This window comes from Drosophila bipectinata, chromosome 3L (assembly GCF_030179905.1).
Source record: "Drosophila bipectinata strain 14024-0381.07 chromosome 3L, DbipHiC1v2, whole genome shotgun sequence".
Taxonomy (NCBI): domain Eukaryota; kingdom Metazoa; phylum Arthropoda; class Insecta; order Diptera; family Drosophilidae; genus Drosophila; species Drosophila bipectinata.
Window position 1 is genome coordinate 9,168,094 of NC_091738.1, and position 13,010 is coordinate 9,181,103.

The 13,010-nt window shown below is 46.1% G+C and overlaps 5 protein-coding genes across 5 annotated transcripts; 3 read left to right on the plus strand and 2 right to left on the minus strand.

Annotated features, from left to right (window-relative positions):
- The first annotated feature begins 74 nt into the window (after window positions 1–74).
- On the plus strand, window positions 75–1,706 carry Alg10 (alpha-1,2-glucosyltransferase Alg10). The gene is made up of 3 exons (XM_017234582.3): window positions 75–319; window positions 380–850; window positions 904–1,706. The coding sequence occupies exons 1-3, from the start codon at window positions 167–169 to the stop codon at window positions 1,627–1,629; spliced, it is 1,350 nt and encodes a 449-aa protein (XP_017090071.2). The 5' UTR covers window positions 75–166; the 3' UTR covers window positions 1,630–1,706.
- Window positions 1,707–1,770: 64 nt separating this feature from the next.
- wls (Wnt ligand secretion mediator) lies at window positions 1,771–4,168 on the minus strand. The gene is made up of 2 exons (XM_017234578.3): window positions 2,693–4,168; window positions 1,771–2,633 (listed from the first exon to the last, which is right to left on the minus strand). Exons 1-2 carry the CDS (start codon window positions 3,999–4,001, stop codon window positions 2,254–2,256), a joined length of 1,689 nt encoding a protein of 562 aa, XP_017090067.1. The 5' UTR covers window positions 4,002–4,168; the 3' UTR covers window positions 1,771–2,253.
- Window positions 4,169–4,427: 259 nt separating this feature from the next.
- Window positions 4,428–6,539, minus strand: LOC108120776 (protein wntless-like). The gene is made up of 3 exons (XM_017234580.3): window positions 6,410–6,539; window positions 4,911–6,227; window positions 4,428–4,853 (listed from the first exon to the last, which is right to left on the minus strand). The coding sequence occupies exons 2-3, from the start codon at window positions 6,187–6,189 to the stop codon at window positions 4,543–4,545; spliced, it is 1,590 nt and encodes a 529-aa protein (XP_017090069.2). The 5' UTR covers window positions 6,190–6,227; window positions 6,410–6,539; the 3' UTR covers window positions 4,428–4,542.
- Adck5 (aarF domain containing kinase 5) lies at window positions 6,533–8,735 on the plus strand. The gene is made up of 5 exons (XM_017234579.3): window positions 6,533–6,676; window positions 6,747–7,589; window positions 7,647–7,812; window positions 7,865–8,211; window positions 8,267–8,735. Exons 1-5 carry the CDS (start codon window positions 6,662–6,664, stop codon window positions 8,576–8,578), a joined length of 1,683 nt encoding a protein of 560 aa, XP_017090068.2. The 5' UTR covers window positions 6,533–6,661; the 3' UTR covers window positions 8,579–8,735.
- A 1,322-nt stretch (window positions 8,736–10,057) lies between these two features.
- On the plus strand, window positions 10,058–12,108 carry LOC108120704 (inactive ubiquitin carboxyl-terminal hydrolase MINDY-4B). The gene is made up of 8 exons (XM_017234446.2): window positions 10,058–10,114; window positions 10,183–10,397; window positions 10,466–10,634; window positions 10,765–10,830; window positions 10,908–10,978; window positions 11,091–11,244; window positions 11,334–11,405; window positions 11,463–12,108. The coding sequence occupies exons 1-8, from the start codon at window positions 10,058–10,060 to the stop codon at window positions 12,012–12,014; spliced, it is 1,356 nt and encodes a 451-aa protein (XP_017089935.1). The 3' UTR covers window positions 12,015–12,108.
- Window positions 12,109–13,010: the final 902 nt, after the last annotated feature.

A 13,010-nucleotide genomic window follows, 5' to 3' on the forward strand; every position in this document is an offset into this window, starting at 1 on the left:
TTTAAAGATCGATAGTATAATAACGGTCAACGATATATTTATAAATGAAGTATCGATAATTCTATCGAAACAGACCCATCTCTATGCCGGCTGGTTGGGTCCAAAAATAAACAAACACTGCTGGTTTGGAATTTAAGCTTTGGTATTGACAGCACTGGTCCATGCCATGAACGGATCCTGGAAGTTGGTGCTGCCTGTGGGCTTCGTCCTTTACTCCCTTCCGTTGTTCCTGCGCGTGAATGGAACTTCGGAGTATGTGATCGACGAGGAGTTCCACATTCCCCAGGGCCTGGCCTTCTGTCGTCAGCAATTCGACGTGGTTAGTTAAGATACTGCTTTGGATGTGACATCTGTTATATCGTTAGCCTACTTCTTTCAGTGGGACCCTAAAATAACGACTTTTCCGGGCCTGTATCTACTAGCCCTCGTACTGAGTCCTTTTAATCTGTGCTCAGTAACGGGCCTGCGATTACTTAGCTTAGCCGGTGCGGGGGTCAACATTCTTCTGCTCTACAAGATCCGGCGGCGTACGTTGGCTGGTTCAGGTGGCAATTCTTATGCAGCCCATGAGGCAATAACTATGTCGGTGTTGCCGCCTTTGTACTTCTTTAGCCATCTGTACTACACGGACACCTTGTCCCTGACCATGGTGCTTCTGTTTTACAATTACTGGCTGCAGGAGTCCCATCTGCCAGCGGCAGTGTTCGGGGCTGCGAGTGTTCTCATGCGTCAAACGAATATTGTGTGGGTTTGTATGGCCACAGGGATGACTGTGCTGGACACCATCGTGCAGCAATGTGCTCGATCTCGATCTTTGGCCAAGAGCAAGGTTCGATTGCTGGGAACAGAGGTTAGTTTCAATACCTATTTATTGTAACTCCAATTAGCTTTCTTCTTTTTCAGTTGTGGGCGAATCTTTTCACCAGCCCCCAATTGCTGTGCAATTGCATCCTAAACATACTGGCCAAGTGCTGTTTTTACGCTTCCATAATCCTACCTTTTATTGGGTTCCTAGCCATCAATGGCTCTATTGTGGTGGGCGATAAGAGTGCCCATGAAGCCTCTCTCCACCTGCCGCAGCTGTTTTATTTCGCGCTGTTTGCTGCGAGCTTCGGCATCTCAAATACGCTGCGACAATTGCGTCCGGCAGCAGAGCTTATACGCCGGAATCGAGCTCTCTCCTTATTGGCTCTTATGCTGATTCTATTGGTGGTGCATCTCAACACCGAAGTGCATCCATATCTGCTGGCAGATAATCGCCACTATACCTTCTATGTGTGGAGTCGTCTCTACGGTCGGTTCTGGTGGTTCCGGTATGCCATGGCGCCGGTGTATCTGTTTTCCATTTGTGTTCTCCTGTGCGGAATGCAACACATGCCGGATAGCTTCAAGCTCATGTTCCCGATTAGCCTGTTATTGGTGCTATGCTTTCAACGACTCCTGGAACTACGCTATTTCCTGGTTCCATATATCCTATTTCGGCTTAATACGCGACACACGAGGAAGGGCTTCGCCGAGTGGATGGAACTTGGAGTCCATCTGCTGCTTAACGTGGCCACCTTCTATGTGTACTTTACCAAGGAGTTTTACTGGCCAAACTATCGCTCACCCCAGAGGATTATTTGGTAGGCACCCCCAACCACTTGCATTCCTTCTAAATAGACGTTTCCGGCATTTAACCAAATAAATCAAGTCTGCATTTTCAATATTGCTTTTTATTCGATGCATTGCTACTGGAGTGAGAAATTGCTCTACGTTTTGGTTAAAAAATCGTGATGGATAGGTTTATGAAGCAAAAATAAATACAAATCCTAAGGACACACCGTAATCTATGGACAATTTTGTCTTTTTAACTAAAAAGTTTCAAAGACAAGGATTACTTTCTGCTCCTACGATTCTGTCAGATGTGTAAAATGTTATATAATAAATACAAAAACTTACAAGCTAAGAAATTGGACTTCAATAGATAATACTGCCGAGGTCTTTGTTAAAAATACAGTTGATAAAATCGTAAACACTTTGAGCATGCTGAGAGAGAAGCTACAATCTATCCACTAATGATAATTTATAATGCTGATCATGTTGTCGAATGCAGAGAATGCAAAACTAGGCAAGAAATGCTACTGACTAAGTCTACCCATAATATATATTGAGCACACACACGGAGAGTTCGGCTGCAGGCCAGAATCGTGCTCTCAATTTGGCACACAACCTGTTCGAAATCGAAATCAAGGCGCTGGCTTATTCCATCATTTAATCGAAGGCCACCTTGCGGGTGAACGAGGTGAGTGAGGAGATCTCGCTGGGATTGGAGTCGGACGGCAGGTGGCTAAACTCAATCTCCTCGCTGGCAGCCGAGGCCACAATGTTCTCATTGGACTGTGTGGTCTCGTCGCTGTGATGCATGGTTGGCCATTGCTTGTGACTGGGGGCGTACAGGATGAGCAGGGCAAAGATGTAGATGTTCCACATGCCGTAGACGCCAGTCAAAAATGCCGAAGTCAGCTGGATTTCGACGTTGTCGTTCCACTGCCACTGGCCTTCGGCCATTTGTCCCATTATAAATCCGGCAACAGTAAGAGCGGCGCACAACAAAGTGGCCAGCATCAAGAATTTGAAGCGATAGATGAGGCCTGTAACAAGAATTTAAAAATATTAAAATTCGAAGATACACAGGATGATAAATTCTTACCCTCATAGTGCAGACGTCGTGCCTGGGACATGGACGGAAGCGAGGTGCGTTTGTCGCCAATATTCCTGAACACCTTCCAGATCATGTAGCAAAGGAAGAGGAAGTAAATGGCTGCTGAAACTCCAGCTAGAACTATGAACGACATGGCTATTTTGGCACCCAGCGGCGTAGTCCAAATGGAGTAGAAGGGATTGCGCAACTGTACGCCCCTTTCGCAGATGTCAAAGACGAACAGGGAAATACAGCCCACAACAACGGCCGAAAGGTGTTTCCAATAGCGCGACCGGATGGTAGATTTATTGGGTGCGTCCTGGATGAGCATATGTTCTCCGGCGAATACCAGCCAGAAGGAGAGCAGCATAGCATAAAAGATTCCCTGACGGATATCGCTGAGAAGAAGCATGTATGGCATCTCCACGGCCAGCGACAGGTACTCCAGCGGCAAGTTAAGGAATGTCAAAGCGCCTCCCAGGTAGATCAGCATATACTCCAGCAGAGCGGGCGCTCGCTGCAGCAAATGCACTCGACGCCAGAACCAAATCATAATTCCCACCACAAAGGGGAAGAGCACGGTCTTCAGCATCATCCAGATTTGTGTGAAGCCGCCGTTCTGATGGATCGCCGTCAGGGTCAGATCGTGGATGTGTCCGAATTGCAAATTCATCTGCCGAGGTGTATCCAATGGGAAGCGCAGATTGAGTAGATAGAAGCTGTGGTGCAGAGCGCCCAGTTCGAAGAGGGGAATCATGTCACACGAATAGAGCGTCTCCGTGGATCCAACGTGTGCGGCTTCGCAGTCCAGATAACGCTGCTCTACTCCATGGGCGTAGAGTTTCCAAGCCTGATCGGGATCTCCCTTATTGCGGTAGGCCAGTCTCATATCGATGGTTAGCTGCAGTTCCTTGGGTGGTTCGCGCAGTTCCGATGAGGAATCGTATCCGAACTCCACTTGAAGAACACCGATGAGATTCTGCTGCCATCGAGAATACTCGAGGTCCCTCAAGTCCCGGGGCAACGGCATTTGGAAAACGTGCACCAGTTCGTTGGCCATCTTCATGGGGTCCCGCTCCATCTCCTCACGACTGACAGGAATGCAGGCGCCGGCTCCGCGGGAGTAGAGCATGAAGCTGGTGTCATTCTGGCGGGTGTGGTCCTCGCGGCACAGAGATCCCAGTACGGTCACATGTCCGGCGGGGAGCGGGGCGTAAAGACCACCCAGCAGGAAGCAGAAAACTTGGCAAAGCAGCAGACTGGCCACCAATATGGAGAGCTTCCGTCCGCTAAGGTTTTCAAGTATGGTGCCCGACATCTCGATCTCAAGTGGAGTTCACTGCCCGGCGCAAGTTCCTTGTCGCAGATAGACGCAATGTAAACAATTTTCAACACCAGGGAATAAAAAACTTCAAAGGCGCCGATGCCGCAAGGTAGAATCAACAAGATGGCAACAAACAAATGGTGCTGCGTACCTAGCTATTTTTCGTGAATATGGCTATTTTTATTGGTCGTAAACAAAGCGGTGTTCGTATACAGAACGGAGTTATCGATAACAGAAAAAAGGGCGGCAACTCTAGCCACGATGTTTTGAAAATTGAGTTTTTCTACTTTTTGCTGATTTAATTAAATAACGATTGTTTTATTTTTTTTTTAAATTTATCAATACAAAATTTCAATTATTCAAAAAAGTTTATTACATTTAAAAGATAAGTTAAGATTTGTTAGTAATACAAATAATTTGGTTGTAATACAAAACAATTTCTAAATAATTGATAATCTCAATATACATACATATATGTAAATACAAAAGGTAATAATTTCTTTAATGAGTTATATGATTGAATAAAAAATACTGTTTATTTTTTCTCATCAATTTCCTTGCTGGCAGCATAGGCAATAATATTCTCATTGTACTGCGTGGTCTCGTCGCTGTGGTTCATTGTTGGCCATTGCTTGTGACTGGGGGCGTACAGGATGAGCAGTGCAAAGATGTAGATGTTCCACATGCCGTAGACGCCAGTCAGAAAAGCCGAAGTCAGCTGGATTTCGACGTTGTCGTTCCACTGCCACTGGCCTTCGGCCATTTGTCCCATTATAAATCCGGCAACAGTCAGAGCGGCGCACAACAAAGTGGCCAGCATCAAGAATTTGAAGCGATAGATGAGGCCTTCAACAAGAATTTAATCATTAATATTCGAAGACCCAGCAGTTGCTACATTCTTACCCTCATAGTGCAGACGTCGTATGTCGCCAATATTCCTAAACGCCTTCCAGATCATGTAGCAAAGGAAGAGGAAGTAAATTGCTGCTAAAACTCCGGCTAGGGCAATGAATGTCATGGCTACTTTGGCACCAAGCGGCGTAGTCCAAATGGAGTAGAAGGGATTGCGCAACTGTACGCCCCTTTCGCAGATGTCAAAGACGAACAGGGAAATACAGCCCACAACAACGGCCGAAAGGTGTTTCCAATAGCGAGACCGGATGGTAGATTTATTGGGTGCGTCCTGGATGAGCATATGCTCTCCGGCGAAAACCAGCCAGAAGGAGAGCAGCATAGCATAAAAGATTCCCTGACGGATATCGCTCAAAAGTAGCATGTATGGCATCTCCACGGCCAGCGACAGGTACTCCAGTGGCAAGTTAAGGAATGTCAAAGCGCCTCCCAGGTAGATCAGCATGTACTCCAGAAGAGCAGGCGCACGCTGAAGCAAATGCACTCGGCGCCAGAACCAAATCATTATTCCCACCACGAAGGGGAAGAGCACTGTCTTAAGCATCAGCCAGATTTGTGTGAAGCCGCCGTTCTGATGGATCGCCGTTAGGGTCAGATCGTGGGTGTGTCCGAATTGCAAATTCATCTGCCGAGGTGTATCCAATGGGAAGCGCAGATTGAGTAGATAGAAGCTGTGGTGCAGATCGCCCAGTTCGAATAGGGGAATCATGTCGCAGGAATAGAGCGTCTCCGTGGATCCAACGTATGCGACATCGCAGTCCAGATAACGCTGCTCTACTCCATGGGCGTAGAGTTTCCAAGCCTGATCGGGATCTCCCTTATTGCGGTACGCCAGTCTCATGTCGATGGTTAGCTGCAGTTCCTTGTGTAGTTCGTGCAGATCCCACGTGGAATCGCGCCCGATCTCCACTTGAAGAACACCGATGAGATTCTGCTGCCATCGAGAATACTCCAGGTCCCTCAAGTCCCGGGGCAACGGCATTTGGAAAACGTGCACCAGTTCGTTGGCCATCTTCATGGGGTCCCGCTCCATCTCCTCACGACTGACAGGAATGCAGGCGCCGGCTCCGCGGGAGTAGAGCATGAAGCTGGTGTCATTCTGGCGGGTGTGGTCCTCGCGGCACAGAGATCCCAGTACGGTCACATGTCCGGCAGGGGTGGGGACGTACAGCCAACCCAGCAGGAAGCAGAAAACTTGGCAAAGCAGCAGACTAGCCACCAATATGGAGAGCTTCAATCCACTAAGATTTTCAAGAATGGTGCCCGACATATCGATCTCAAGTGGAGTTGGTGTCCCGGTCACTGATTCTAATAATGCAGATTTGTGAGTTTAAATTAAATCAGATTCTTTATAAACTAAAAATGTAGCAGCTTTTTTAAAAAACACTTTTGTTAAGACTTTTTAGATTTTTTTTTAAAAGAAAATTCACAAAAAGAAACAATACTCATGATGAATCAGCAGTTCCAATTATAAATTCACAGGTACATACCTTGTATATTTTGTGTATTGGTTGGTGATGCAGAAATATTCTTCTGAACGAAAAGATCGACAAGATCGAGATGGGGACTCCGAATTGTGAATCCCCGTTCAAAATTTTCGAGCAAATTTTTCGAAGCGGTCGCACATTAACGCAGAATAATGTGACCAGATCGCATCGAATCAGCTGATGCTGCGCCACAAGTGGCCAACAGCTGATAGAATATGTGGAGTTCGCGAGTATTGATGAGCGGGTGGTGGAAAAATGCAGCAAATCCAGGTAAGCGGGCGCTATTAGGATGACCTTTGACACAGTGTAACCCTGCGACCAACTGCGATCTTTTATCTAGCGAGTGCGCCAGCTGTTGTGCGCAGGAGGAGGTAGGAGGAACTGGAATTGGCGGAACCTACACAAACAACGGGATACGTCCGCCCGAAAGGCTTCGCTCTCACCGGTTCGACTAACTCTCCTGGCAGTGGGGTCCGGTGCCATCGCCTACGATGGAATCGCCAATGACTTCACCTATTGTGGCGCCTCGGTTCGCTTTGTACGCTCCTTGAAAACAGCCGCCCTTATAGCCGTGGACTACATGAAGCTAAAAGACACCGACGAGGACTACGACACCAAGCTGAAGGCTATCCATCAAAAGAGTGCCGAAAGATTGCTGGAGACGTGCCTGCTAAACGGTGGCCTGTACATCAAGGTTGGCCAGGGATTTGCGGCCATTAACCACATCCTGCCGGATGAGTACACAAAAACGCTATCGCGGCTGCAGGACAAGTGCCTGCCGACATCACAAAAGGACGTTCAGAAGGTCTTCCTCTCGGAATTCGGCCAGCTGCCCGAAAACATCTATGAGGAGTTTGACTACAAGCCGGTTGCCGCTGCCAGTTTGGCCCAGGTTTTTAAAGCAAAGCTGCCTGGAGGCGAGCAAGTAGCCGTAAAGGTGCAATACAACGACTTGCAAAAGCGCTTCATCAGCGACCTGGGCACCATCATCTTTCTTCAGGACATTGTGGAATTCGTCTTTAAAAATTACAACTTTGGATGGATACTCAATGACTTGAAAAAGAATTTGGTGCAAGAGCTGAACTTTGAGCAGGAGGGCCGGAATGCAGAGCGCTGTGCCTCCGATATGAAAAAACTGAAATATGTTTATGTGCCCAAAGTTCATTGGTCACATACCAAGACGGTACGTTTAATCCCAATGCTATATAACAACCAAAATATATATATTGGTCTATTTCAGCGCGTGCTTACCTTGGAGTGGATGGACGGATGCAAAGTGACGGACATGAAGACCATAGAAAGTTGGAAACTTAATCTAAAGGATGTGGATGTGAAGCTATTCAATGCCTTTGCCGAACAAATATTCTACACAGGATTCGTTCACGCCGATCCGCATCCGGGAAACAGTGGGTTATCAGCTTCTAACTCGCTATGTATCTTCTAATATCTATTCTTAAGTTTTCGTCCGACGAAGTGTAAAGAACGGGAGTGCGGAAATTATCCTACTGGACCATGGCCTTTATGAGGAGCTGCAGGAAAATGTTCGTGGACCGCTCTGTGAGTTCTGGGAGGCCACCGTGCTGCGAGACGAGGCCAAAATGCAGGCCTCAGCCAAAAAAATTGGAATCGGCGACTACATGCGCTTCGCCGAGGTTCTCTTCCAGCAACCGATTCGGGCTCGAGGTGGCGGCGTTCGAAGTAAACTATCGGAAGAGGACATTAGACATATGAAGGAAGTGGCTCGGAAAAATTTTGAACTCATTATGGGGACTTTGAAGGAAATGCCGAGAAGCATGCTATTTGTAGTAAGTTGTGGTTTGTCCTAATACCACCTTGGTTCTAACACCATACTCTCGCCAGGTCCGCAACCTCAATACCGTGCGTGGGATAGGTCGTCAGCATAGTGACGTGGTGGACCGACCTCGTGTGATGGCCCGTTATGCCCAGAAGTGCCTCTACAGGCAGAATGGTAATAAATCGACGCTGCAGTACGTCCGTTGGTTGGGTCGGCGCGTCTATTTTGAGTATTGCCTGTTTTTGACGGCCTTTAGATTGCAACTGGTCGACTGGTATTTCAATCTACTGTATCTGGTTGGAAGGGCTCCGGCATCAGCGAGGACGGTAATGCGGGAGATGCTGGCCCCGCCAATGGACGACGTTCACGGTTCGTGAGCCAGACGATCAAAATTTTGCTTTAAAATCCAAATTATAAGTTTTTAGAACATTTTTTGTGGGCTAGTAGATATAATATTTGTACTTTGTAAGCGATTTTAACTAGTCGGAGTATTTAGGAAAGTGGTATTTATATTTTTATGAGGCTTTATCCATTATGGTGTATGTAATTTAATAAAATTGTATAAATGTGTATAAATATGGAATCAGAAGTTTCTTGTAGAAAATCAAATGCCAGAAGACCTTTCAGCACGTTGTAGGCCAAGTTAAATCACTTCTGTCATGCCGGGACTCGATGTAGAATGCGGTATTCCCGACTGTTGGGTTCAGGTATGCGCCTGCCATGTCTGGGACTTTAATAAAATTGCTGGTGACTTGCCCAAGGTTAGAGCCAGCCAGACAGCCCATCATCAGTCAGTTATTGGGCCACTTTCACTTCCATTTGGGTCCCTCCCAAAAATTCAACAAATCAATCGACTGAGAGAGTGAAACACGAGTGCTGTCTAAATTTAAAATGCCCTGAGCCTGAGTATTGCGGTGGCCATTGGAAAGGAATGCCTTTCCGGGTGGATCATTGGCCATATTAACACCCAGTATTACACATACACAAGCAGCCAAACCGTGTTCCTACAGCTGTTACTGCCTCCAAATAGGCACAAATGGGCGTCAACTACATATTTCCGGTTGTGTGGAGCGTCTGACAGGCTGCAACATGCCAGACTCCTGCAGAATATATATATATGTGTGTATGGCAATATATGATGTATATGTTCCAAGAGTCACTTCCTGGCCCAACTCCAATCTTTGGGGGTATCCGTCTCGTAACACTTTCACTTCTTGTGCCACATACATCGAGTTTCGTGTGCCGCACACAGAACTAAATTCAATTCAATTTCATTTAAAGTTACTTTCGTTGACTGACAGACAGCGACGACCCTCTCAGCCAAAGCCTGAGGCCCAGCACAGTGGAATAATATACTTATCTTAGTCCTATATCCCAGCATATGATAGGTTTACTCCAAATGGGTGCTTGGTTTAACCACCAAAACTCAATAAAAACGATTCATTTTTGTTATAAAATGTTTGTTTAAAAATAAGTATTTATTTGAAACCATTTTATAGCCATTTTCGACCATGGTACCTGTTTGTTGTTGTCGTGAGTTCACCTTACTAGCTTCTGTTTAGTTGCGCATACGCCCTGTGCGCCCACGGCTAAATATGAAATTAAAAATCCATGCTGAAGTGTGAAATGCCTCCGAGCTGGCTGACTGAAATGGCGGCTGTCTGCCTTCACCTCAGACCCTTCACACCCATTCCAACCATTTCCATCCTATTACATTCCCTTCAAACCAAATCAATCCCAGGTCTGGCCCCGAGTCGGAATTTAGAACCGTGCACGCCGAGAAATCATTCGCCAACGAGTCGCAGAGTGGAGCAAAGGTCTCGAACGGAAACGGAACTTAGTACCCAATTAGAGAAATGAACAAAGACTTCATCACGCAGGGCGGCACGCCCATAACCGCCGAATTGGCCACGGTAATTAGATTCACTCGCCGCTAGGCGCGATCTGATCCCAAGGTCTCCCATTTTTTGTCCCCTCTAAGGATTTACGGAATCTGGTGTTCGGTACCTCGGCCATTCCCATGCGCGCCGAATGGCTGCAGACATCGTTTGTCTTTGGAGCGCCCAAGGAGGAACTGGCCTACGGGCTACGTTCACCCCGGAACGCCACCCGCGGCCTGTTATCCGTTGTCCAGGGATTCGTTCTCAAGTATTTGCTCTTTGCCCGGAAGACCAGTCGCGCCGCATCGATGACCGAGTGCGTATCTGTTTCCGTTGCCATTTCCGGTTTGGCATCAGTGTAATTGTGTGCTTCCGTTTCTGTAGCCCTCTTCTGGCCACAGCTGAAATGCAGCGGGAGGCTCTGTTCTGCGCACTTCTGGAGATCCTGCGCACCATTTCCGACAAGGGCAAGGTCACCATTGTGTTGCCGTCGGAGGACGAGACTTTCGTGGACCATAGTGCCTGTTATTTCCATGATTCAGTCACTGAGAAGGTTAGTATTCATTTTTTAAATACCACACACAGTCCATATATTTTATTTTCAAGACCTTCTTTTAAAAAATATCTTTCTTTTGAATTTTCCTTCAATGTCATTTTTTTCCATAACTCGTAATTCTTTGCAGCTTTATGTCTTTAACCTGTCACCCAACGAGGAGTTGGAGTACTTTTTAAAGAGGAATTTCAAATACGTAAGAAAGATTGCAGAAATATATACATTTTTTAGATCGATTTAATCGAAAAGTTTTGCCTTTAACCCTTTTAAAAGTTTACAGAAGAGGAGACGCCGGGCACTCTGCTGTTTCTTTATAGCGCCGTCCTAACGCGATCCATGGGAAAGTAAGATTTAATTCAATTGTATAACCCCCCAATCGGTAGTCCTTTCAAGACAATCTGTAATCCATAAAAATTATCTATTTTTTGGCAACAAATACTTTCAAATGCTTTCCAGAGTACGCACGGATCTGGACTCCTCGAAAGGCACACCCCTGACTTCCAGTAACCACGAGGAGGGCTCCCTGATGATTGTAACCCTGCTGCTGACGGGCCGTGCCACGCCCTACATCCATAATGGGGTCATCAATGTGGGCGATGAAAGTAGTTATGTGTGTATCTTTAATGAGGGGTGTCCTTTAAGATCTGATTCCTTTAAGACCTTCATGATTGGCATTGAGCCTTTTCCTTGTCTTTCCAGGCAGTGCCACAGTATGGAGTCCTCAAGCGCTGCATGATCGGTCTTCTGCTCTGGGATATCGAGTCAGCCAGTGTAAGTGAAGGCTATAACTTCCTCCTGCTTTCTTTTTTGTATCTATTCCCCATCCAGGCTGCAGTTAATCAATCTCGCCAGCCAGGCTCTCGCCTGAAGACGCCCAACTATCCCATTTGGATAACGAGCTGTACGGGACACTATGGAGTGATTTTTAATAAGAATCCGGATCTGCTGCGAAACTATCATGCCGAGTCGAGATTCGATGTTAATTACTATAGCTGCTCCGGACACCAGATCCAGATGACCATCGATAATCGAACGTACAACGAGCAGGCATTGGTCATGTTGGAGCGGCAACCAATCACGCCGGAGAGTACCTCGATGTCCGGGAAGCCGGCCAAGGAGTCGGAGACCTTGGTGGTTGGCGTGGCGCCAGCAACCGGATCCGGTGGAGGTGCTGCTGCCGGCGGCGGTGTGGGTGGCGCTAGCGGCGGTGTTGGTGGTGCTGCTAGTGGCGCTAGCGGTGGTAACGATGTGGTCGCCAAGGAGGAGTCAACGCTCAACACGCCGTTGCAGCGTCTGATTCATACCAAGTGGGAAGAGGCAACTATAAGCTTTCACGTGCAGCCATCGATGTTGAGTTATCTTTTTAGTACCACACAGTAGAATGCAGGAGCCGTTAAATGATTGTGTGTCCTTTGATCCATGAAAGGACATCCTTTGCTAAAGTTAGAACGATTCATACTCTGGCCCAAGAGATATAACTATAATGATCTTTTTTTTTTATTGCTTTTCCTTAAACAGATCAGGTCTGATAATATTTGATTTGGTTAAAAGGATTTCCGGTTAGATTGGCTAGGCCCTGTTTGATTTCAGATCAAAAATACCTCTCAAAGTCTTAAACTAACTAATTTTTTTTTAATATTTGGTACTTAATCCAATTGTGGCATTCCTCAAAAAATCCTTAAAGCATGTAAGCTTGTTATGTTGTCTCTTGATCTATGATATAAATCGACTTTCTTGGCGAATGACCAATGCACCAAAGAATACAAACTGAAAAATATAGACGGTTTCTATTCTATTCTCAACGCAACCCAATCCAAGTAAGTTTCAAAAGTAGTACAAACAAATGTAGGCAAATATTCCCAAACGCTTTTTAGAATCGAATACACTTTTCTCTGAAATAATTAAGACAGGCCTCCAAAGCAAATACTTTAAGCCAATTATCAAACCAAATCAAATTTTAAACTTTACTTGTAATAGATATTTAACCAGAGACCAAGTTGTTAGAGTACTCATAGAATAGTGCCATGAAATGTAAGCTTCCTAGATTCTGCACCAGATTCAAATAAAATAGAGCACGAGCACTACTCGTACATAGTAGAATTCTACTGTTGCTGTAAAAAGATATATTAGTGATTGAAAATCAAGACAAGATGGAATCTAAACAGCGATGGTAAATACACGTAAAATATTCAAAGTATCTGATCGAATGCGAACCAGCTAGGGCAGATTTTTGTAAAGTTACTCCAGTACTTAATTCGTAGCAGTACCTTCCATAAATCTGCCAGGATAAGGCCTCTCTTTACGAGTCGAGCGACTGCAGGACTCTAAACCAGTTGATTGATGCTGCCGCCTGAAGCCACTAGATGATATATTTGA